General features: G+C 30.4%; 2 protein-coding genes across 2 annotated transcripts in view; both read right to left on the bottom strand.

Moving 5' to 3' along the window:
* Positions 1 to 318: 318 nt before the first annotated feature.
* LOC130453151 (Bardet-Biedl syndrome 1 protein homolog) overlaps positions 319 to 25,336 on the bottom strand; it is a 36,911-nt gene continuing 11,893 nt past the window's right edge. Inside the window, exons 7-10 of the mRNA XM_056792758.1 lie at positions 2,813 to 2,968; positions 2,507 to 2,634; positions 2,314 to 2,448; positions 319 to 588 (exon numbers count right to left, since the gene is read on the bottom strand). Of these exons, the coding sequence (XP_056648736.1) occupies positions 388 to 588; positions 2,314 to 2,448; positions 2,507 to 2,634; positions 2,813 to 2,968 (620 nt within the window). The 3' untranslated portion in view covers positions 319 to 387. The remainder of the gene's footprint in view (positions 589 to 2,313; positions 2,449 to 2,506; positions 2,635 to 2,812; positions 2,969 to 25,336) is intronic.
* Positions 6,419 to 24,802, bottom strand: LOC130453150 (ring canal kelch homolog). Its single transcript, XM_056792757.1, has 7 exons — positions 24,407 to 24,802; positions 23,925 to 24,222; positions 21,687 to 22,035; positions 17,554 to 17,916; positions 14,650 to 14,850; positions 12,800 to 13,141; positions 6,419 to 11,139 (listed from the first exon to the last, which is right to left on the bottom strand). Exons 1-6 carry the CDS (start codon positions 24,718 to 24,720, stop codon positions 12,834 to 12,836), a joined length of 1,833 nt encoding a protein of 610 aa, XP_056648735.1. The 5' UTR covers positions 24,721 to 24,802; the 3' UTR covers positions 6,419 to 11,139; positions 12,800 to 12,833.

Genomic DNA, 25,336 nt, shown 5'->3' with positions numbered 1-25,336 from the left:
TTTTTCAGTCTTCGATGTGTTTTGTGTTGGTTCATCGTGTTTGCTCCATGATCGTTTTTGAACTATGTTACTGTACAGCACCTATTTTTCATCACCAATGATAATTTTTTTCAAAATAGGGTCAGTTTCATTTAGTTTAAGGTGCATATCGCAAATATTGATTCTTTGTGTTGAATGAATTTCCTTCAATTCGTGAGGATAAATTTTTAATTAAAGTTCATTCAATTTTTTTATACTGCTAATATACTCGTACTTATTTTTACTTATTTCCAACTAAATAATTCCGTTTTACTTCAAGATATAATGAAATGAGGCACATTTTGTACTTTTAATATTTATTTAGAACATGTAACGCTAAATATCTTAACGTTAGAAAAACAATGATTTTTAAACAAGTGAGTTGTCAGACATAGGCATAGTCACTGTTGCAGCTAACAATGGTTGAGTTTGTGGTTTATTTTCATGAATAATAAATATTCTAATGACACATACTTCTCCCATCTTAGAAGCGTGTATTTGATCCTCATGGATAACTTCTTGTATCCCCACTTTTACTTTATATGAAGACACTGGTAATAAAAGTGGAATCTAAAAATATAAAATATAGTATAATTTCAATTAGTCCTCCTATTTTTAGATTAAGCATTTTATGGATAAGTAAATTATGAAATTTGCTGCAAATCACTTTGCAAAGATTATTGAAAGGTTAATCCATATTTTGTATGCTAGTATATGAAATGATTTGCCATTTTATCACACTAACATTTTTAAATATTTCGTTTGATTGTGATTATAATAAAACGGTCACCCATAAAATGTCCTATAATTGAATAGCCCATTATCAAAACCTGTTAAATCTGTATATGTTCGAATTTGAGATTTTGATATTCCTTGATACTGCTTTGTTACTATCTATCATTTAAAACGAGATTGAAGTTTTTAAAGCTGTTTTAATTGTCCTAAAAACTAAATTGAAAGTCAATTAATTTTCCAAAACTTGTTAAATTCATATCGTTTTCAGAAGTAAAACCTGTTCAATATGCCTAAGTTTTATCTGTAAAAAAAATCTGTTATAATGAATTGCTGCAATATAGTCAACAAGCCAACAGATGCAGATCAGTTATTGTGATATTCTTCGACTTATTATAGATTATTATGTTTGATTGAGCATAGTTTCAAAAATAATGTGGAAGAATTCCTTGGGGAAAATAACTCCAGAAAGAGGAAAAGATTTCTCACAAGATGGAAGCAAAACAAAGTGAGAACGTGAGAGATATTCATAAGGCCTATTGTAGAATGTTTTCAAAATAAAAATTAATCTCGTTTCTGTTAGTTCGAACAAGACTTCAATAGCATCCTACAGTTAGACATATAACGAGCCTATAGCATAGAGCTAAAGAGCTTCCTATATTCCCAACATATGAACATGTTGAAAACAGTATTCTTCGCTGCAAAGAGTCATTTCAAGACATTTCATCAGTCCTATTATAAAGATGCAAGTCTAGAATTTAAAAAAGTACTCTACAACATGTGTAAGGATCATCAGTAAATGTATGAAAATAAACAAAAAAAGGTATAAATTTCTCTTTACCGAAATCGTCTAGGCTAAATTAAATAAGTTAGAGTAAGTTATCTTATCTTTGCTGGAAGGACGTAACCAAAGACTGCGAAAAATTCATAGAATTAGATGTAATCTCTCCAGAGCCAAGAGAAGACTCGGTAAATTGAAAAATATTCTCTAAAGAGTGAAGCTATGAAAAATTGTACAAATCATTTGAAAATAGTTATTGCTGGGGAAGTATTGAATAAATTCAGATTTTGAAGACCTTGAGCGCATGCTTCAACAACAAATTGTGATGGAAAATCCAGAAAAAATATCTCTTGGTTTTGTACAGTGATTCAACTAGGGCCAAAAATCATTTCACATTAACAGTTTCTGGTTACTCATATGTCGAATAAAATGATTTTGTACTAATGGAAGAATATTGACTGAAGAGAGTGATTTTGAACTTTCTTATAATTAAGTATTAATATTAATAATACTAATTTATACCTACTAATATACAACATAGTTTGGAACTGAATCAAATTTGAAAATGGCCGATAGTACAGTGCCAAAACCTGTTATTCACAAAACCTATTGAATCCAAAAAAAAAACTAAATATATATTTTCCTATGAAATATATATTATTCATCTTTGTTTGAAAAAATTGTATGATTTTGCCACATTTGAAAAAATTTTGATAATTTGAAAAAATGGATTGAGAGTTTATGCAAATGGACTACTCAATTATAGATTTCAAAGTCATTACCAATACTCTATTTTTTGAACAAATATAATTCTCTGGTTTCACATGTAAAACCATCGAAACTCCGTTCAAAGGTTTAGTAGAATCTAAATTTTCTAGTGTAAAAATTACGGTAAACTTCGTTCCAATACCCAAGACCTGCAAATACAAAATAATGAAAATAAAAATTTTTTTTACTTCATGAGATTATTATTACCTGTGCCGATAATTTTAAATATCCTTTGAAATTTGCAATTTCATTTTCATTCGATTTATACTGAAGTAGAGATTTAGCAACATCTAATCTTAGTTTCAATAAATCTTTTTGGAAACTTTGGTGAATATCTACAACACATAATTTTAAAACCAGATTAGTGTCTCGAAAAAGTGGAAGCGTAGCAGATATATAAAATTTCGATTAATCTATTTAGAAATTTGTATCTCCTTAAAGATTTAATTAAAGTGTTAGCCCCTTATTTTGCTCTACAAATTAATAAATTTAAAAATTATACAGAATACTTACCAACAGCTGACTCTCGCTCTCTCATGCTGTGTTCCAAAAATAATTTACTTCTTTTAGGTAGTGGTAAAGGCTTTGTTTGAAATTGTGGTACATTTTCTGTATTAGGCACTGAAAAATCTGCTGTTCGCTTCAATATTCTAAATATTACAGTACCAGCTGAAAATAATGAGATATTAGAATAGACATATTAAAAAAATGTTCATAACTATTTCTGTTTTATAAGGTTTCAACGAAGAGCTTCGCAAATCGATGTTAGTGGGTATGTAATTATTAGTTTATAATTAATAATTTTTTAAACAAATTTAATCTCATTTTCAATTCAGAAATTGAGAATGATGTTAACATCACATGGGAAGTGTCATAGAGCATTCGTATTGTTATCCTATCTGGGTCTGTAATTTGAATTATTTTTGTACTTGAAATATGAGTATTACCCGTTAAGAAAAATGATATTTTCACTATTTATACATTGAAAAATATTTCAAAGATCTTCATGGAGTAATTTGCCCTGCAATAGATCAATGAAAAAAATGACAACAACAATTGTATATAAAACATAAGCTTTTCAAATGACTTAAATACTAAAAATAAAATATATCGCCGTTTTAGACAAGACCGCCCCATCGATGCATGCAATGGCGGTATCGTATTATTGATCAAAAAAGGCATAAATTCTCAACTCTTGCAACAAAACAATTCTGTAATTGAGCATATGGGAAACACATTTAATACTATAAAAATTCACAACAAACTTTTGTTGGTGCAGAATTTAAACTGCCTACACCCTCAATGGGATCAATATCCAAAGAAAAATTGAAGTACTCTCCTAAATTTCTGCGATAATTCTGACTGTAACATATTTTGTACTGACGATCCTACCCACTTCCCTTATGCATACTTTACAAAATAAAGACATAAAATCCGATCACGATCCCGCCCTTATCCAACTAAAACTCTTACATAAAGTAAACAATACGATAACAAAAAATATTCAAAGCTACAGCACCACAAGCTTGGTCAAATTGAGAAAATTTATACATAAAAATATTCAAATCACAGACAGATTAGAAAATCCAGCACACTCAAATAAATTCATTGCAAACTTACAAGAAATAAAAATAACAGCCAAAAACCAGTCCACTACTCTTAAACATAAACCCCAAATCCATGATACCCTCCCTGACTACATCACTGACATAATTCATGATAAAAATAAAATACACAAAAGATGGGAAACATCTGATCAAGAAAACGATAAAATTCTTTTAAAACAGTATCAACACACAATAAATATTTTAATTAAAGAATATAAAAATAGAATAGAATAGAAATTGAACATCATTTCTAAATAAACTCAAGTCAGAAAATAATCCCTTCTGTGATATTGCCTGGCATTTTATAAATCAACAAAATGAACATGATGGAATTTGAGGAGAAATTTTGAGTGGACTTCCTCAAAAATTTTGTAGACAACACGCCATATACTCAATATTACCAAAGCAATACAAAACCACTTAGAGACATTAAACATACCTAACTCAAAATACGTAACAACTTGTACGGAAATCTATAACATTATTTTCCATTTAAAAAACAAAACAGCTCCAGGATGGCATAGCCAATATCTTGATAAAAAATTTACCTAAAAAGCTTTAGTGCTACTTGCACACATCACAAACTATATTATTAAAACAGGACACTACCCCTATATACTAAAAATTGCCAACATCGTACCCATTATCAAAGCTAATAAACAGCCATGTTATGTGAATACCTATATCCCTACTAAATAATATTGTAAACGTGATAGACAAAATAATTTTTAAAAGATTGTAAAACTTTGTAAAGAGAAAATTATACCTCCCGAGCAGTATGGATCAGAGGTGGTCACACTGCGACTGCTCAAATAAAAATCTTTAATTTCATTAGAAAAGGCTTCCAAGACAAAAACAAGTCATTTATGATCGCAATCGATATTCAAAAAGACTTGACTCCGAATGGATCGAGGGTTTAATTTATAAATTGATCAATTCAAATATATCTAACTATTTAATAAAAGTTCTACATTCCTATTTGATAAATAGAAAATTTTACGTTGAAAATAACGAAAGCATGGCGGGACCATACCCCATAAATGCTGGAGTACTGCAAGGGTCAGTTTCATTACCTTTGTTGTAATCTCTTTTCATATATGACCTACCCACCTCTCAACAGATCCTAACAGCCATGTATGCTGACGACACTCGTTTTGTAGCATCGGCGAAACATCCCGATCAAGCATTGAAAAACATCCAAACACAATTAAACACCAAATTTTTACTATTTTTCAAAAACAATAAACTAGCTATAAATGCCTCAAAAACATAGTAGTTGTTACTCAGGCGTATAGCTAGGGAAAGCAGCTCATTGCAATCGCAGCATTGCAAACCATCCTTCCAAATAGTACCCTAAAGTACCTGAGGTACTTGGTGCAAGAAAAGACAAATGCAAACACTCCCACTGTGAAACAAGTACAAACAGCTAAGATTGCAATGGGAGACTTTACCCTTTAATTTACAAACACAGTAAACAATACATAAGACCTATTTTAACATACACAGCCCCAGTCTATTACACAGGAGCCAAACATAATTTCCACACCCTGCAGGTGATACTTTTCGTTCTTAGAGAAGGAAAGGTAAACTTGACGTCATGGAATAGCTCTAATTATATTGATATTTATAGAAAATATATATCGCTACGCCCTAAAATAGATCAGATATATTTATTTGTCTGCGATAGAGCAGAAAAATGTATCATTGGAAAAAATACTATTGCTAAAATTCCTAAAAAAATTTCAGAACTATTGAACTTCAAATTATACTGAGCATAGTTTCAGAAGAGCCTTTGCAAGTTTACTTGCAAATTCTGGAGGAGACATTCTTGGTTTATAGCAATACTGAGATTGGAGGTCCATGAATACTGCTGAAGGGTATGTTCAGCAATCTCTTGCAAAAAAGCAAAAAAAAAATCGAACCAAATTATAGGAGTCACTGAAGTTAATGAACTTGATTGTAATCAACCAAGTGCGGAGTACTTCCGGGGGATACCAGCTGAATAATAATGTGAGGAATATGGTGATGAAGCCAGATGTGAGAAAACGAAAGAAAGCATCCCATGATAAATAAGGTTATGATCCAGTTTTGAGACCTCTTTGTAAATTCTCAAATAGTTATCTTATGTTTGAAGGAACAATTTTGTCTAATTATTGCACCTTGTGTTTTTTTTTAGGTCTAAGGACGTCCCGAACGTTCCTGGACTATCTAAATCGTTATACAACTTGTAAACAGTTTTCCAAGTCACTACATTATAAACATACGACAAATTTTAAAATTTCATGAGCTCTGTCATCTTTTTCAACTTGAATCAATTTTAACTAATTTCCACTGCTTGCCACCCTCAACTGAGTGATCACAGTTAAAAAGTTTACGATTGCTCAGTGAAATTGAATATTTAGTTACTTACCAAAATTTAAAATATATGATTCTGCTGCTAAGTAACATTTTGGAAATTATTGCCAAACATTTTTCTTCATCTCTTTTCCAAATAGAAATAAAAATAAACAGATTTGTTGATTTACAACTATAATTTTGGAAAAAATAATACTACTAGTAATAACCTGATACAGGAAATTATATCATATATACAGTATGTGTCACAAAATAAGGTAAAATACAATAAATACAAATATATTATACCACAACTAGAACAAAAGATTCTTGTCACTTTAAAGTCACACTCAAATTTGTATTGTTTTTTCATACACTTTATTACAGCAGCGATAAAATTTCGATAAAACTTAACGCAATTGTTTATGTCTACATACAAATAAAGTATAGGCGAAAATTACAAGCTGCATCTTATCAGGAAATAAATAATTACAGCCATATACCATCCAGTATATTTTATATCACAGTTTTTGAATAATTTTATACCTAAAAAAATATAATACTCACTATCACCTGACCTACATAAAGCAAAGGACTTAGACTACATTCAGAAATTGATTTGTCATTCATATAAAATAAAGAGATATTGCTTCTACTGAAAAAATATGAATTTAGTACGGCAATTAATGGTATCATTTTATTGAAGTTCCCCAGTGATGTAATGATAAGAAAATTGACAAACTAAACATTTTACTATGATTTTAATAAAAACAGAGATTGGGAAAGGGGATTTACTGCTAAGCTATCAATAGAAATAACATGAAATAGTGTGGGTGAAAAGTTTACCACCGCTAAGATCTCATGCCACCACCTTCCAGCCAGAATTACTTGCTATTGAAAAATGTTTGATCTTGGAAAGAAACTATAAGAAATGCGGCATAGTCATCCATTCTCGCAGCCAGGGCTTAAGCTACTATATTACTAATTCCCGGTCAATAAGGAATTTAGGGAAAAGAAGACTTGAAGAAAAAAGCGCAAAAAAGCCTTTTACTGCCCCCGGACCTTTTTACAGTATAGAAAAACGCATCTACAAGAAAAGAATTTCAGGAATTGACAGAATCCAAAAGAGAATTGCTCTGGTGGATTTTTCTAGGACTGAATCATTTCAATAGAACTTCACTCTGTAAGATTTAAAAATTTGCTACACGTTCTTACCGGGTTTCTTACAGAACAATGCCGCCCTAGAAAACACATAATGAGACAAAACCTAGAATATGACGAGTACAGATTCTATAGGAAAAAGGAAGAAACTCCTGACCACAGCTATAGAAAATGCTATGTATAAGCAACACGGACGTGACTTCATCGAAGACATCACAGACACTGGAAGTAGAGAGCGAGCTGTAGTTGGTCTTACAAAGCGGGTAGCTTTGATGAGAAGCAAAATAGATCTTAGAGGATATAGAGTAACGTTACTTGTATGTAATATAAATCTTATCTTCTTTGATTGGTGACATTCCAGATATTTTTATGTTTCAATGCTGGAACTGATTCTCGTGTTATTTCAAAATAATCTTTTAAAAGGAAATACAGCGAAAAAAGTTTGATATAAATTAATACAAAACATCTGCATTACAAATGAGTTAAGAGAGGTTTGCATAACCTTAAAAATAGAGACAAAAAAAAGTGTGTGTCTTTTTGAATCTTTTAAATCAAGTTCATCACTTCTGTATTAACTTCTAAGATGAAGATTGTGAGTATTATTTCAAGAAACAGCCTCCTCATAACATAATAATAATGCTATATATAATAATTGAACGAATTTTAATAAGTAAAAGATTGAATCTTGATATTTTCGCCTATATAACACTATATAAAATAAATTCCAGAGAGTTATTTTCAAATATCAGATCTTGTCATATTAAATTGTAACTATAAAAATCATTATTCGAAAATCAATATTTGTATTTTGATTTGTTGACAGACGCTTCCTTATTGTTTGAATTTGGCGTAAGTGGATTATTATGCTTAGATTGAAATAAAAATTTATTTTTACCCCTGAAAACAATGAGGACGAAATTTGAGCAAAAACGAAAATGTTAAAATAAATTAAAACATTTTACTGGAATAAAATATCAATTGAAAATTTCTAATTTTTTGCCAACCACTAAACACAATTTTTCGTATCAACATTTTTACTTAAATTATCTCTATTGATAGATGTTTTAATTTTATTATACAGCATCTCTCACGAAGTTTTCTTTTATAAATTGAGTATTTCATGATAATCTTTTACACCACGTAATTTAAATCGATATCTTACAGATGACCCCAACACATTAATAGACGTAAATTTTTTTGAAAAAGAACATAATGAAAATGTTACCACTTTTTTTAGTACCAATGATGCTTCAGAACAAACAACTAATACTTCTACACCAGGAAATGCTAATGACTATGATCAGATTACTGAAGTCAATGTAGGCGTTTCATCTTCTTCTAGATCTGATGATGCTCCTGATTATACTAAAATAAAGAACTACTGATACGAATACATCAGGAAATACCAACAACTAGAAATGTCAAAGCACAAAATCGTTTTTCATTCATTCATTATTGTATAAAGTTAATCAAGAGCTGTCATTAATTATTAGTCATAGTCTAGTGTGAAAACACTTTAGCAATGAATAAGTAAACATACTACTTATGAAGAATGTGTAAAAATTAAAACTTGTGTTTACTTTATATAGAAATCGATTTCCTAAAAGAGCAAGAAAAAAAGCAAAAGCACAAGTACTGTTGCTCATTTTGAACGAACACTGTGAACTGGGTCTTTTCTAAACAAAACAGGTTCTCGGCAAAAGACACCTCAGGAAGATGACAATGTAATAAATATTTTGAATTGTTTTTAGATCTACTTCGATTTCTTGAACAAAAATTAGGAATAACAATAACAAGTATATTTCATAATAATTAAATAGCTACAATTGTCATATATGGTCACAAGTATATCCAAAGTAGATGTGAGAAACGAAATATCTAAGAATTTGAGGGCAGAGAGACTTGGATTCTATTCAAAATAATTTAGTAACTTTGTTTGAAGACATTCCTCTAAATGAAAGGCAAACAATAAGCAGCAGAAAATTGAGCATTGAGCGCTTTTTGGATAATTTGAAGAATACCTTGCTAACAGATTTCCTAAAAAATGGATTAGTTTAACTGGTGTGACGACCCCAATAATTGGATATTACACAGATTTCTTTCCCTGAGATTTATGTCGCAATCTTACTTAACACACTGTTTACACCGCCACCACCATCACAAGGTAAACTTTACAGTTTATTTTCAGTCTCTGAAGACGATAACTTGGTTATCGAAACGCGCGTAAGACAGTGTAATTGTGAGTGTTGGTGTAAACAGTTCGTTCAGTATGAATAACTCCAACGGATACAGAAATTCCAACTTAGATGTCACTATCTTCACTAACTTGAATTATTTAAAGGATACAATAAGCAATCTGGAGATTAGAACATCAATAATAATTACAGCATCATGTAGGACAAGAAATCTTAACAAGGTTTGAACATTATATCATAACTTTGGATGCGTTTTAATTATGTTTTTTAATAAAATTATGTATTTATTGTTTCAAACTATACGCGCATTTAATGGCATCCACTGACATTACTGCACAAGAGCATGTTAACAATTGTTGTGGATTTTTTTTGAAACATAAAAACATGTTATATTATACAGTTAGTTCTATTTAAAAAAAATGTTGGGGTGTCTTTTTCTAATAAATATAATCATTAGTTTCGATGGTTTGTAGCTGCCAAATATCATACATGTCAAATGTATAGTTATCAAGAAATTGGACTGTCAAAACGTCGTATGATATTTAAACAAATCTAGTAACTTTATTAATAATTTTAGTGAATATGTCAACAAGAAAAATTGAGTATGTCCTTGATCACTAATAAGAAAATGTTAACATGACAGACATTCCTTTTGATTATACTTTTTTTATTAAACAATTTCGTAATAGAAGTTTGTTATAGTCAACGAATTAGAAACTTTTAGCTTGAGTTATAGTCAGTAAATATTAATTCCAATCACAAAATCTTCAACTACAATATTGCCACATCCACAAAATGACCTCAAATAAAAATTCATTTGCTTTAAAATAATGACATAATTTTGCACTCTTTGTGACATGTAAAAATAAATTTTGACTCGCAGTAATTATTCAAAATCCACATAAATAGCCAAAAAAAAATATTGAGATATATGTATATAAAGCCTATTATTGTTCATTGACGTTGTTCCCACCGTGCCCTTCTCCGTTAGGATCACCTTCTTCCTCATCTTCTTTATCAAGACCTTGAGCTATTAGAAAATCTATAATTCTATAATCCCTCCCTGTTTCCGTGTTAGCAATCCAAAGAGGTAACCATTTATTAGCCAATAACCACTGAAGAGACACTTTACTAATTCTTCCCGTATGATCTTTGGTCCCATAAAGGTTCTCTATAGCGTTATGGTTATTGTTAATAGAACAACAAGAAGAAGAGAGATGGCGTTCGATGCGGCCTATACCATGACCTATTACATCGATACGCCCGTAGGCATTTCCGATACGACCATAAGTACTACTACAACTCGGCTGGTCAATATTAGAATCGTAAGGAAGTTCAGCAAATAATCTTTCTCGAGCAGTCTGAATATCTTCAATAGTTTCATAAATATTTTCGGTGTCGTTTTGATTCGAGGTAAGGTTGGTGCTGGCATTGGGATCGTTGTTGTCGTTGCAAATCGTTTCGTAGATGTTTTCTTGAAATTGTTGGGTTTCGTAACCAACAGCGCCTTCGGCGTTACTATTTTCGTCAATATGCTTTTCACCTAAAAATATATCATAAAATAATTTTCATTCAAGTCATCAGAAGTATTTATTTTAGTTGAGCACCAATGCTATAACTTTTATTGTCAAAATACTGTGCAACAAACATCAAACATCAAATAAGGAAAGAATATTGATATAGACCAAACGTTCATTAGGTTTTGGATTTTATTCTCAGAATATTCTATTTAGATCACATTGTTAGTGGCTAATGATTGTTTCAAGTACCATGTTCTTATATGAAATTTATGTTTAGCATTGCCAAATATGAAAATTATAGAAAAAATCATAAAATATATGAATTTCTAGGGTGTTCCGTTTAGAATAACAATTTATTCCAAAGTGCTTTCAAAATATTTTAAATAGACTCACTTCAAATAATTTCTCTAAAAAAATTTGAAATTTGAAGTCTCATCCAAAGTTTATTTAAAAAAACTGGAGAGCAACCACTTTCTTACCAAACACAACTCTATACTTCAAGTAAATAAGATAACTTTTATAAGGTATACACAGATGCTTCAAAAAACCAAGATGAAACTGGAGCCGCCTTCTACTCCGAAAACCTGTCGAAATCCTTTGTACTCCATCCTATTACATTTATCCACTTTGCTGAACTACCATTCTTAAGGAATTATATATCCTTATAATAACAGATTCCCAAAGTTCACTAACGGCAATTTGCCAACAATATTACAACTATCCTATTGCCATTCATATTAAGAAGAAGCTACTAACTTGCTAAAAAAACAAGATAAATGTTTATTTCATGTGGGTTCCATCCCACACCGGAATAGAGGGAAATGAAAGTAAATGGATTAGGAAAAAATGCATATACTAACCAATCAGTAAAGATTAACTATATAGTATATATCGATTTCAAAGCATTTTTTTAAGAAGAAAATTCAAGAAAAGGAATAGCAAATCAGAACCAACACGAACCTTACGAAACCGTTACAAATTATCACGACTATAACTCCAACAATATGAGTAGAAATGAACAAGTGAACCTCTCCGGTCTAAGAATCGGACATACTCGTATCACACATGACTATCTATTAGCGGGAAATCACATACCAATGTGCGGGATGTGCAATAGTAAGTTAACTGTGGAACACCTCTTAATTGAGTGATTAAAATGACAAGGAACGAAAAATGAATCAATTACCACATTCACTGGTACCCAAAGAAACTTAAGAACTAACTGAAGCACTACACACTAAATCTAAGAAAAACATAGTTAAAGTGGTTCCTGTTGGTGTGTATGGAAACTAAATGTTCTATTTTTAATCTGTTTCAAATGACCCGATATCTTGTATTCTGTGAAAGTGGGTTGAAGATGAAATATTATCCATTTCTATAAGGTTTATTATAGATACCATTACCAAACTAGTCGTGTTTGCTTAAGTGGTCAGATTAGATTTTTCGATAATCATTATTTTGTAGTCCCTTATTACCTATTGATTGAGATGTGATTTTAAATAGAATACCTATATGAGAAAAGCCCCTAAAATTGAAATGTAGTTCCTCAACATATGCAACTTGTTTTACTTCTTAGGGAGTATTATTACGATTTGTGTTCAGAGTTCCATATTTTTTCTTAGTTTAAAATATAAACAATTTGGAATTCAAATTACTTAACAGTGCATTTCGTCTATAACTTACCCAGGTCTCCACCATTGCCAGCATTAGGTAACCTTCATATCGGCTTATCAATAATTGCTACCCCAGCATAACTTCGTCCAATACTCATGCAGCTTGACAACATTGTCCAGCTGTCAGTCTTTGGGTTGTAGACTTCAACAGAAGCCAAATTGCTTGAGCCATCATCACCACCCACTACATATAATACACCATTCATGGCCACAACGCCAGCGTTACGTCTGCACATAGCCATATCGGTAACTGGAGTCCATGTACTTTTTGCTGGATCATATGCTTCTACGGATTTTCGAACTAAAGGGCCATCGTGTCCTCCTACTGCATACAGAATACCCTCTAGAACACCTAATAAGAAATATATCTTTAGAATTAAAGAGCTTCTATCATTTCATTTCATTATTGAATTATTATAAATTATTAGTTACAGTTACATCGTACATGTACCTAAATATTATGATTGTCCTATTTATATTACATAATTCTTCAAAAATCGTTCATTTAAATATTTTGATACATAAATTTAAATAGCTGCAAAAACAACTATTTTTCTGCATAAAACCACGAAGAATACTGAATTACATCTCCTCCAATGAACGTGATGTCATCGACAATCCGCTGAAAATGGCATCCCTAATGGTTCTTAATAACAAGGAGAGGGTCGTAACCGCTGACTAGTTTCGACGTTGTTGCGTCTCTTCAGAGTGGTGTAACGACCTCTCGTTTCGACTCTAATCCAAACTGAAGACCTAGCCAGCCGGCACTCTTACTTGATTCATGTAGTTAAACAGTTGAAAGTAAAGATGTCACAGGAAGGAGTTTACTGAGAATTTAGTGGCGGTTGATATTTGTTTTTTATATAACTTTTTATTATAGCAGGCGGTTTATTTCTTTCTTTTGTTTCTTTATTTTTTAGAACTTTTAGAATCCTTTTGGGATATATTTATAATAAGATTCTGTGCGCGCAGTTTAGTTCATTTTATAATAAATAGTCGTGGTAAATAGATCAAAATAGGAATAATCGAAGAATTTAAATAAATAGTTGGATGTTAGTAATATGTGAATTTTTATAAGTTATATAGTGAATATTGTTTAAATAAATTAAGAACGTAGAGACAGTGTTTTTTAAATCACCCAACGAATACAAATCTTATAAAAAAATAATAAAAACATTTCATTTGTTATTCACAGCAATGAATATTAATTTGGATAATCGTTCCGGGTATGGTTTTAGTTTGTTCAATTTCTATTATTAATTCAATTCATGAGGCGTTCCACATTTTGAATAGTCTTCTTAACTAAAATTAACATAATTTTGATATCTAAATGAGTATACTAATTATTTTTCGATAATGTATCATCACCAAATAATTTACAGAAATATATTCAATATTTTAAGAATTTAGTTGAAACAGTTGAAATACGTCAAATTATATAATTTAATATTTGAATTCAATAATTTAATAGCATATTTATTCAAATTTGAAATCGGTGATTATTATTTAAAATTTCTTCTTTAAAATATCCTTTTGGTTTGTATTCGAAGGGCCAAATTGTTAAAATGATAAGGACTCTGTATTTAGTTACATACTCTCGTTTTTACGACTACACTGACTTAGTGAGACCCCCTCCTACATACAATCTCCACTTGTTATATATTACAAGAATTTTGTACAATTCTAGTTACAGAATATTAGAAAATGTTTGACGATGTTCTGGCTCTTATATATAATAATCGATGATTTACACTTTCATGGATAAGTACAAATTCTAGAGATAAATTGTAGATTGGGGAATTATTTATAAATTTGAGTATTATGAGACGAATATTTTGATATTTGTGCCATTTAACATACCTACTCCTGCTCCACTTCTTCTGCAGCCCATATCTGGAACTGAAGTCCAAGTATCAGTGTCAGGAGTGTAGCATTCTACGGAACTTAAACATTGTCTAGATGCCCCGTCGTATCCACCCACAGCGTACAATTGTCCGTAAAGGACACCTACGCCTACGCTACTGCGTCTAGTGGACATTGAAGCTATCATCCGCCATTTTCCTAAAAAAACATGGTATCATTATTAAAATTATATGCTTTAAAAAAAAGACTTCCTAGACACACACAGCCTCTCATATTTTTAAATAACTTTTGTTTGGGACTCAGATAGGGCCATGAATTTTGACAAGCTACCACTTTTCTTTCTCTAACTTTGTATTCTGCATTAAAAAACAAAGTTTCAATGTTGGATTAGTTTTTAGTATATTAGGGAAGTATGTTGACAGGAAATAGAAACAGAAACCATTTGTAATAAATTAGCGACCAATAAAAATGACTCTTAGCAACGTTTTGTTCAAAAATAAGCTGTGTTTCTCTAGCTAACAGATATAGGTTAGTATCGATAGGGGTTAAATTCAAATTATTAAGTGCTCGTATTGTTTATTCCCTTACCATATTTTTTCTAGAAAATTCTAACTTATTTTTTTATCATTTGAATCAGGTAATGACCAATGTATTGTAAAACAAAACCAGAAACCGATTAGGCTCCAAATAAATTAGTTTTGAACTTATTGTCTGAATCAATAGTGCTGAAGGCATCTCTGGATATGTTCTTTTTAATGTGCTAACTAAATTCCCGTTGATGATATGTATCTAAGAAGTCTTTAATCTATCCTTTTAGTATTGACATTCAGCAAATTTATAATATCGAACACTAAACAGATATTTTTGTTTGACTATTCATATTTAAGAGTGATTTATCAAGCTACTATGAGCTATTTAACTTAGTTTTGGAAATTGTTTCAGACTATCCTTTTCCACTGTTTTATCGAAAAATATCAATTTTCAATTTCCAAAACGCGTCAAAAACTATATATCTGTAATGGTTGTGATCGAGTGACACGTATGAATTCACATGCTGGTAAACAAGTTCACTTGACTATAGAAAATGCATATGAAGTTAATTTCCTTATGTTTTTTCAAATTTATTGGAAAGAATGTTGCTTGTTTCTTCTAAAGGATTAGAAATGTCAGACTGCTAGAACAGAATAACAAATTTAATACCAATACATAAACTTTTAATGCTTTATCTTACTATACTCCACAATGTGAAAATGAAAAATGATTTATTTTAATAATATATTTTCTGACATTTGAATGAATACCCAAATGATATTTGACGCTTGCATATATACAGTATTCTTATTTAACGCTAGAAACAAATTGCGAAATTACTAAGATTTGGTAATTTTATACAAGCTTTATAAGCATATGATTAATTTCAGTAATGAAACAAAAAGTAAAGAACATCATTCTATAAAGACTATAATTGATCTTTCAAAAAATTAACATTTTATTCATAGACATGCAAAAAATGAACCTTAATATAATTTATAGAAAATTTTTTACAAAAATGAATTTGAATTCATTTTCAAAGGAAACTACATGAAATACAAACATATGCTTCAATCAAAAGATACTGTTGTCAGATAAACAAACTAATTATTTTCTCAAGAAGTGTTTCTTTAAAAGTAAAGAAATGAACTTGCTTTCGGGCCAGCTCTGAGTTGGCGCGAATTATAGCGAGTTTATGAGCTTTTGTGGGGAACGAGGTCTTTTAAGGTATATTTAATAGCACATCACTTAATAAGTCATGTGACGAACTAAGAAAAACTCATTGGCTCCTTCATTTGTGTTGAATTTCTTACCAGCAAGCATTTTTTTGAGATCAGACAATAGCCAGTAGTCACTGGGGGCCAGATCAATAAACATTGATAAATCAACATACAAAATTGTTTTGAAAATAAGAAAAAGTAGCTTCACTTAAATGGTTGTCACTTTTTTCTGACCAATCGAAATGTCATAAAATTTTACACATAGTCTTTTGAAACTTGGTACTTTATAAACGTCATATGAATTTGACAATAGCAGCGCCATCTGTGTGTTAGTTATACTACTTATTAAGTGATGTAATATGTACTGATGAGTGCCAGTTAAATGTTGTAATAGCGCATAGTTTCATATCGTCACGTATGTCGATCATGAATATAATTTTTTTTAAATTTCCCATATACTCGTTATTATACATTACTTTGTATTAAATAAAATAATTCACGATATTTTTTTATCACACCTTGTATACACTAAAACATAATATAAATAATTCGACCATCCCAACCTGGAAAAATTTAGCAATTCTCTCTATTTTCTAAATAAAACCTTGTAATTTCCACCTAACTTAAACTTAGCTAAAATTAATTTAATGGTGTGTAATGTACAATCACTTATCTTCATAATTAGTATTGAATATTCAATATATTTGAATGCATTAACAAGTTAGATATGAAAATAGTGATAATTTTTACTGAGTACATTGTAAACAAGCAAAATTTCTTCATACTTTCAATGAGTAATGGGCTTGCTTTGGTCACATCGAATATGAGTGATGTATTATGTCGTGAGTGTTATATAAGTTCAAGCTTGTGGTAAAGAAAAAATTTAATTATATAAGTGTGGTCTCAGTGTAATTAAATAATCCCAAAGTAAAAAGAATTAAATTCAGTGTCAAAGTTCTTTATTTGACATTATTTTGATATTGATATATTAATAGTTTGTAACACAAAGTATTAATTGGAAATTTTATTGCCATTTTCAGATGAAATATATCTAAATATATATCGGTATGTTGTAATTATAATAATATTATATTAGGGAATTCACTGCTGTCTGGCTAATAACTATGGATAAATAACTTTTTAAATTTACCTGTTTGCGGATCAAACATTTCAGCACTATTTAACCCCGTCGATCCATCAAATCCACCAACAGCATATATACAATTATTTAATACAGCTACTCCCAATGTAGATCGTCTAGCTTCCATGCTTTCAAAAGCAGTCCATACATCCATTGCTGGATCGTAAAAATCAACAGTCTTAACTCTCAGAGAACCATTGAAACCTCCAACAGCGTACACTTTGCCTCCTAGAACAGCCAACCCAGCCCTACATCGACGAGTTGGCATTTCGGCTACTTGGTACCATTTTTCTTCTTTGAAGTCGTAACTTTCTACACTGCGGATAGCCTTCGGAGCCTGACCACCAACTACTAGTAGAACTTTTGGTAAACCTAGATTAAATAAAAAAATATGTCATTTTCTTAATTATATCTAAAACAAATTACTATTATTTTTAAGTACTAAGAAGTTTATATTTTATAATTAAGTAAAATTTTTTACAAGTGATATTATAAACAAAAAAAAATAATTTTTTGGGTATGGTAGGATTGACTAGGTGTTTTATTGCAAAAATACTAAGGTTTGTGAAAATAATTTCTGATAACTGGAGAAATTTTTTTTGATCCAGAATCCAGGCTTCACGCACTGCACCACCAAATATGGGTTATTGTATAAAATAATGAAGGTAAACTTTGATAAAAATAAAAATAGATTTTCCTTTTTAGGGAAATTTCATCTGCTGTTTACTCTTAATGTTGTACATTTGGTGAGTATATGAAAAAGGTAACTGTAGTTGCAAAAACTGCAGTTTACAGTATGTCACTTTTTAACGGAAGCTAAGTGATAAAAGCTAGTAACTTATCTATTATAGTATGACGTAAGAACAATGAAAAAAGAATTGGTTTGAAACATTTTATGTTTGGAACAGATTCGTGTCAAACACATTGACTATTGATGTATAATTAAAGAAAAGCTAAGATTCTGTTTCAATAGGGAATATATCAAGATATTTTTTAAGATGAACAAGACTACAGTCAGCAAAAGGTAAACAAATATGGTTTGAGCAAAGCTGATAATGTTCTATAAAGAAAATAATTTATAAAAAAAGTTTATATTTCAATATTAAGTTTTTTACATGTGATATTATAAACAAAAAATAATGGAGAATAAATTTTTTGGGTATGGTATGATTTACTATGTGTTCTATTGCACGAAATACCAAGGTTTGTGAAAATCATTTCTGATCTAGTAATAACTAGAAATTTTCTTTTATCCAGAATCCAGGCTTTGCCTAACCACCAAACATGGTTATTATATAAAATAATGAAGGTAAATTTTGATAAAAATAAATAATAGATTTTCTTTTTAAGAGAAATTTCATCTGCTCTTTACTCTTAATGTTGTACATTTGGTGAGTATATGAAAAAGGCAACTGCAGTTGCAAAAACAGTGACTATAGTTATGAGATATAATCAGAAAAAAGCTAAGATCCTGTTTCGGTTAGGAACATATCAAATATTTTTTAAAATGAACGAAACTACAGATCGGCAAAATATGGTTTAAACAAAGCTGAAAATGATCTATAGAGGAAATAATTAACAAAAAAAACAGCAACTAATAAATTATAATCGGCACATTTTTAGTTAATCATACGGAAATACGGAAAAGAAAAGTAGATAGCAACCCATAATCCATAATTTAGTTATAAACAGTAGGTAGTGCCAAAGTTGGTATATTGAAATACTTCTTTCGTAACAATGAATTTTACAAATAAATGTGAATGTTCTATAGTAAAAAGTAAACTTTAAAAAACTTTAGGAATTAAGCAGAAGAAATTGATGAATGCTATGGATAAATTAGAAATTTATGATACAATGTACTGAAAAGAACAAGAGGCTTAGAAAAAGATCAGATCATATATGTATATTAAATTACTTATCCAATTATATAAAAAGTTGCCTTAGGACATGAGTGTCTCATAAACCACATTTTTTAGTTATAATGTCTATAATTTTCATTTCCCATTATTAATAATAAAAAAAAATAGTTTTGTTTATTCAAAACTGTTTGATGTTTTTACTACAACTTTGTTTACCAAAATTCCATCTTTTTAAAATAGTTATAGAGAAAAGTGAATTGTAAATACCACATCACTCAATAAATACTGTGAATAACTAAGAAAAACACATTTTTTTGTTAAAAATCGATTTTATTCATCAATGTGAAGAGCAATAATATCAATCCAATGCTTCTCTAATTTGTCGATGCCGTGCTTGTAGAAGGATTTGTCTTTTGCCTCAATTAGGGTTTCAGTTTCAGCAATTGCTGCCTCATTTGAGCTGAATTTTTTACCGACGAGCATTTTTTTGAGATGAATAAGTAGCCAATAGTCACTGGGTGCAAGATCTGGACTATACGGTGGACGAGGAAGCAATTTAAAGTGTAATTCGTTCAATTTAACCATCGTTGCCATCGATTTTTGAATAAGTGCATTGTCTTGGTGAAACAGTGGTTTTTTATTGGCCGTTTTTCCTTTAATTTGAATTCAAACGATTCAACACTTCTATGTAGTATTCGTTATTAATTTTCTCTCTCTTTGGAGGTAGTCAATGAACAATATTCCAAGCGCACTCTAAAATACTGAAGCCATAATCTTCCCAGTCTTTGGACGCTTCGGACGTGGTTCGCCGTCTACACTCCATTCAGATGATGATAGTTTTGATTCTAGATGAAGTAATGGATCCATGTTTCATCCATTGTCACAACATTGCTCTGAATCATCAACACGTTGTTATTTTTGATCGACTATTTTGAGACAAAACACAATTCCTTCTACAAGTTCAGCATCGAAGGGAAATCGATTTTTGACAAAAAAATGTTAGTCACACAACTTATTGAGTGATGTGTTAGTTAGATTTTATTTCAGTTTAGCTTTTAAGTAACAACAATCGGTTCTGATTTGCATCAGTTATATGTGTCGGCCTGATCTGGTTTTCTTTGATTTCTCTCCATTTATTGGAACCTTCTGAATGCTTTAAACTTGTATATGAACATAACATCTGCAGAAATATTTTTCAGGGAAAGATTACGATTTTTGCGATTTTTATAGGGTTCATATTGAAATTTGCATCAAGTTACATGGATAGGTCCCATACTTTGTATTATATGAATTAAAAAAAATAACTTCAATCGACATCGAGCGGCAAAAAATTAAAAACCGTAAAAGAAACCTAAGTAAAAGTTACTTATGTGTTTAATTTTGTTGGAGAGTGTATACATGTATTATATTTCACATTGTATGTTATTGAACAAAGTATGTATTTTTAAACTCAACTGTTACTATACTAGATTGTTTAATGTAATAACAAACATAAAAATTCTAAGTCAGATTGTAAAAGTTTAATCTTCATTTACCTTCCTCATTCAATATCTCAATTTTTACCATGGTTGTGAATGGCTAAATATCCAGAAACCATATTTGATGAGGTATTTAATATTAATAAGAATAAGTCTGCAATAAATTTTGATTGTAAAAATTGGTTTGTATAGTTTGGTTTTTATAATAAATTATTTTCTTTTTGGTAATTCTGTTGATTGTACTATATACACTGTTTATACCACCACTACACCAACACTCACAATTACAATGTCTGACGCGCTTTTCTATAAGCAGTTTTTGGTAAATAGTTTACCTTCAGCCTCCGAAGACGATAACTTACTTATCGAAATGCGCACCAGACAGTGTAATTGTGAGTTTTGGGTTAAACAGTACGTTCAGTATGAATATCACCAACGGTTCCAGAAATTCCAACTTATCTATAGATTATAGTTTTTAAGAACTACATAAGCAACTACAATCGTTTCGATATTTTAATTTGAAAACAAAGTATTTAAAAAAAAATGTTAAATGACAAGAATAAAAAAATTTCCAGATTTTTAAAAATGTAACATTCCTTGACGTCCAGCAAGTTATTTTTATGAAGAAAACCATTCAAGACTCACATATATTTACAGTAATAAAAATGTACAACTTTACAGCAGAATAATTTTAGTTATTTAGATATTATTTAAAAATTTTTCAAAATTTTAAACTAAAAAACTTAAATGAAAATTTCAGATAAACCTAACAGAAACACATCTAAAAATTTCCAACAAAACATACCAACTGGTTGCCTAGGTTTAGTTCTTGGTGTTCTAAACGAAGTTTTGTTGTCTCCTTTCAACAAATGATACTTTAGAGCTTCTATTATATAATCTTTACACTGTAAATCTGTCTTCAGTAAAGGTTCTTCTTCTACTCTCTGTACCAAATATTCTTGTGACATAAGTGGTAATCTAACATATTCCATTAAAGAAGAAAGATGCTGTTTCCTATTTTCCAAGTCATTTTGTACCCATGCCACCACACATTCAAATACTTTTTCTTCTGTAGGTACTGTCAATCTATCACTACTTATTAATTTTGACACTTGGAGATGCGAAAGTGTTAAAAATTCTTCACATTCAACAACCTAACAAAATAAAACGAATGTAATCATTGCATAAATTCAATCTGCAGTTATTACAGTTAAATTTAGTTTAATTATAAATACTGTGAAATAATCGACGTTTTCTTGACAGATTTTATTGTATATTGTGGTAAATTTACATTGTGCGAAGTAGATGGATAGATAGATGGAAAATGTGCATTGTTCTGTAAAGTAACTGGTGAATAGGTACAATACAAAGGATATAGTGGAGTATCCGAAGCTTTGGATTTTTGTTCACGTGGATGAGTTTATTTTTTTAATTGCTTTTTTTAATACAAATTGCAGATTCTACCCTTTTTTTCTTGTATTCATTATTTTTCATTATTCAAACAAAAAATTGATAAAATAACATCTTTGTATAATGTAAAATCATTGTAGAATCATTTCATTAAACAACATAGTCTTTTTTATCGTCTTCAGAGACTGAAGGTAAACTAAAATCTAATAACTTGACTTACCTGTTTCATACAAAATTTTGCCACCAATAAACCTTCTTCCACGAAAATTAATTCCAACAGGAAAAGCTTTTTGGCGGAAATATTCACGTTCATTCTTTGACTACTAAACTATAGAGTGGGCTGTAAGGAATTGGCCCTTTGTCTCTATTTAAGCTACTCTTACATCTAGCAATTTCAGTACTCTCAAATGCATCCATGCATATATTATTTAACAATTTTATATTATTAATATTTATGTCATGATTGTTACTGGCAGCGAGATTGGCAATACCTGATTTTTCGGTTCATCCATATTTCAAATGAGCTATGTGCTTTTTAAATTTAATTTAATTTAGTATAAAACATGTAAATCAAGTTATTAGATTTTAGTTTACTTTCAGTCTCTGAAGACGATAACTTGGTTATTGAAACGCGTGTCAGACAGTTTAATTGTGTGTTGGTGCAGTGGTGTTGTAAACAGTGTATTCAGTATGAATATCGCCAACGGTTCCAGAAATTCCAACTTAGTCAACATTTAGCTGTCAAAAAGATTTGTTAACATAATTTGACAATCGCTCAAATAAAAAGCTTGTATCGATTGGTGCAAAGAAATGCTGAACTGATTCAATTGCAGAACTTCAAAAGTTGTCTATAACATTATGACAGACAACGAATTATGAATCTATGCATAGAAGCCAAAAACTAAACAAAATTGACTGAATGGGACTTTCAAGTCGAGCCAAACCCAACAAAAGTTTATGCATGTAGCACTTTGAATCCAATGGACGCCTGTTTTTTCAGAATAACTAGAATAACCAATCACAGCAGATGAATCATTCTCCACCACGACAATGCGAGCTCTCACACACAAATGTTTTTGAACATCCAAACCATGGAATTAATGGGTAATATGCTGTACAGTTCTTGTTTGGCACCCAATGATTTCTTCTTATTCCCCCAAATTGAAAATAAATTGTGAGGTCAACGTTTTTCTACTCCTAAAAAAGGGTCCAAATCAGATGTTTTGGATGTAGCTAAATCGGAAAGAATGCTTCAAATATTGATCCAAACGCCATAAAGCCATATCCAATTATAAATATTCGTTTTTATTTATCTTAGTACCAACCCTCTCTTGCTGTCCACAAAACCTAGATGATCATAATGTGAAGAAGTTCAGACTAGGTTACTAGCCTGATAATATAATGATGATCTGGTTATTATCTTCCCACTATGTCAATGTATATATAATGAGTTTAAATCAGAAAATTTTTCTAATATTATCAATTTATATATTTGAGAGCAAATATGTATGATATCAAACAAATATTAGATAATAAAAAGTTGATTAATAGAAAAAATATGTTTAGCATTAGTACAATGATTTTACTAAATATCTGTAAATAGCATACATACTCATGCATCTGATTCACTTACTTCTGAAAAATGAAGTTCTATGTAATATTCGGCATGTGACAGCAATTCTAAACAGCCATGTAAATCTGCAAATGCCCTAATTCCCAAACAGTTTGTTGGATGTAACTGGGCTTGTAAAAATTCACAACAAGCATCCCTAACATCAGTAAGTTGTAATAAATTTGCTGCGGGAAGTAATACTTGTACATTGTCTTCTGTTACACTAACTTCTGAAGTATATACATATTCTATCAAGAGCATTAATGCTTGCTGATCAACTTCTTGTAACACTATTCTATCTTGCCTACTCTCCTCAAAACTAGAATATGTTTAGTTTAATGTTGTATTCTATATTAGTCATTCATGTATAAAACCAAAGATTTAAAAGCATTAAATTAGTAGATTATAATGAAAATAAATGAGATTTCAAGTGAAAGACGCGAGTAACTAGATTATTTAATGACGAACTATCATAGTTATAATTAGAATATTTAGTAAATTACCTAGAAAACATTGCGTAGAAATAAGGAGAGCAGGCAGCTAATACCATCTTATGTGCAGCTATTTCAGCATCTCCAGCTACCAATACTACGTCGCAAAGTAACTTCTGCTTCCTCATTAAATTCATAACATCGAATGCTTTTTGCGTGTGCATATGATTCCTATATGGTGGTCTTTCTTTTGTGTGAGGATGAATTTGTGAGATTTGTTTTTGTGAACTTTCATCTAATGAATTTTGACTAGCGGAACGAAGTAGTAAGCAACTTCCTTGTCTTTCCATAATATTTATTGTTGGCTCCATTTCTAACATACACATACACAACACTACGAATTGTTTGTTTTTTCACAACAGTCGTTATAACCAAGGTCAAAAAGTCATCGATATTAGACAGCTGTCAGTCAGCTGATTGCTACAGTTTTTAATAGAGGTGGGATTCTAGTAGTGGTTGGTTATATCCGTTACCAATTTACAAGAGCACAATCGAACATAATTAGAATAATGGGTTTTGAGCACTTCAATGAAAAAAATTATTCGTAGATTAATTCGTAGTAGGACGACAGATTAAAAAAGATTTCGTAAAAATATACACGTTTACAACATAACCTAAAATTCGAATGTTACATATCTTAATTCTTATGATTCAAAATGATGTGAATTATGAGCTTTGGATTGATTAGTTTAGGAGATTATTTTATTCAGAGTAACGTTTTAGATGTGACCGTATTATCGCTTTTATTAATTTGTGATTCAGGGTCGATTCATAAACTTGACTTTCCGTTTGACGTTGCCGTTCGTGGGTAACGTTTTCCGTTTGACGTTCGTAGCAAATTCCACACCCTATTCATAAATTTGACGTTGCTGCTGTTAACCTAAAAATTTTGTTATTCTTTTTGGCGTGTCTATTGCTTTTGTTTGTAATTCGGTATTTATG

The sequence above is a fragment of the Diorhabda sublineata genome, chromosome 2 (assembly GCF_026230105.1).
Source record: "Diorhabda sublineata isolate icDioSubl1.1 chromosome 2, icDioSubl1.1, whole genome shotgun sequence".
Taxonomy (NCBI): Eukaryota; Metazoa; Arthropoda; class Insecta; order Coleoptera; family Chrysomelidae; genus Diorhabda; species Diorhabda sublineata.
The sequence above is the reverse complement of the archived record's forward strand: the minus strand, read 5'-3'. Positions and strand labels throughout refer to the sequence as shown.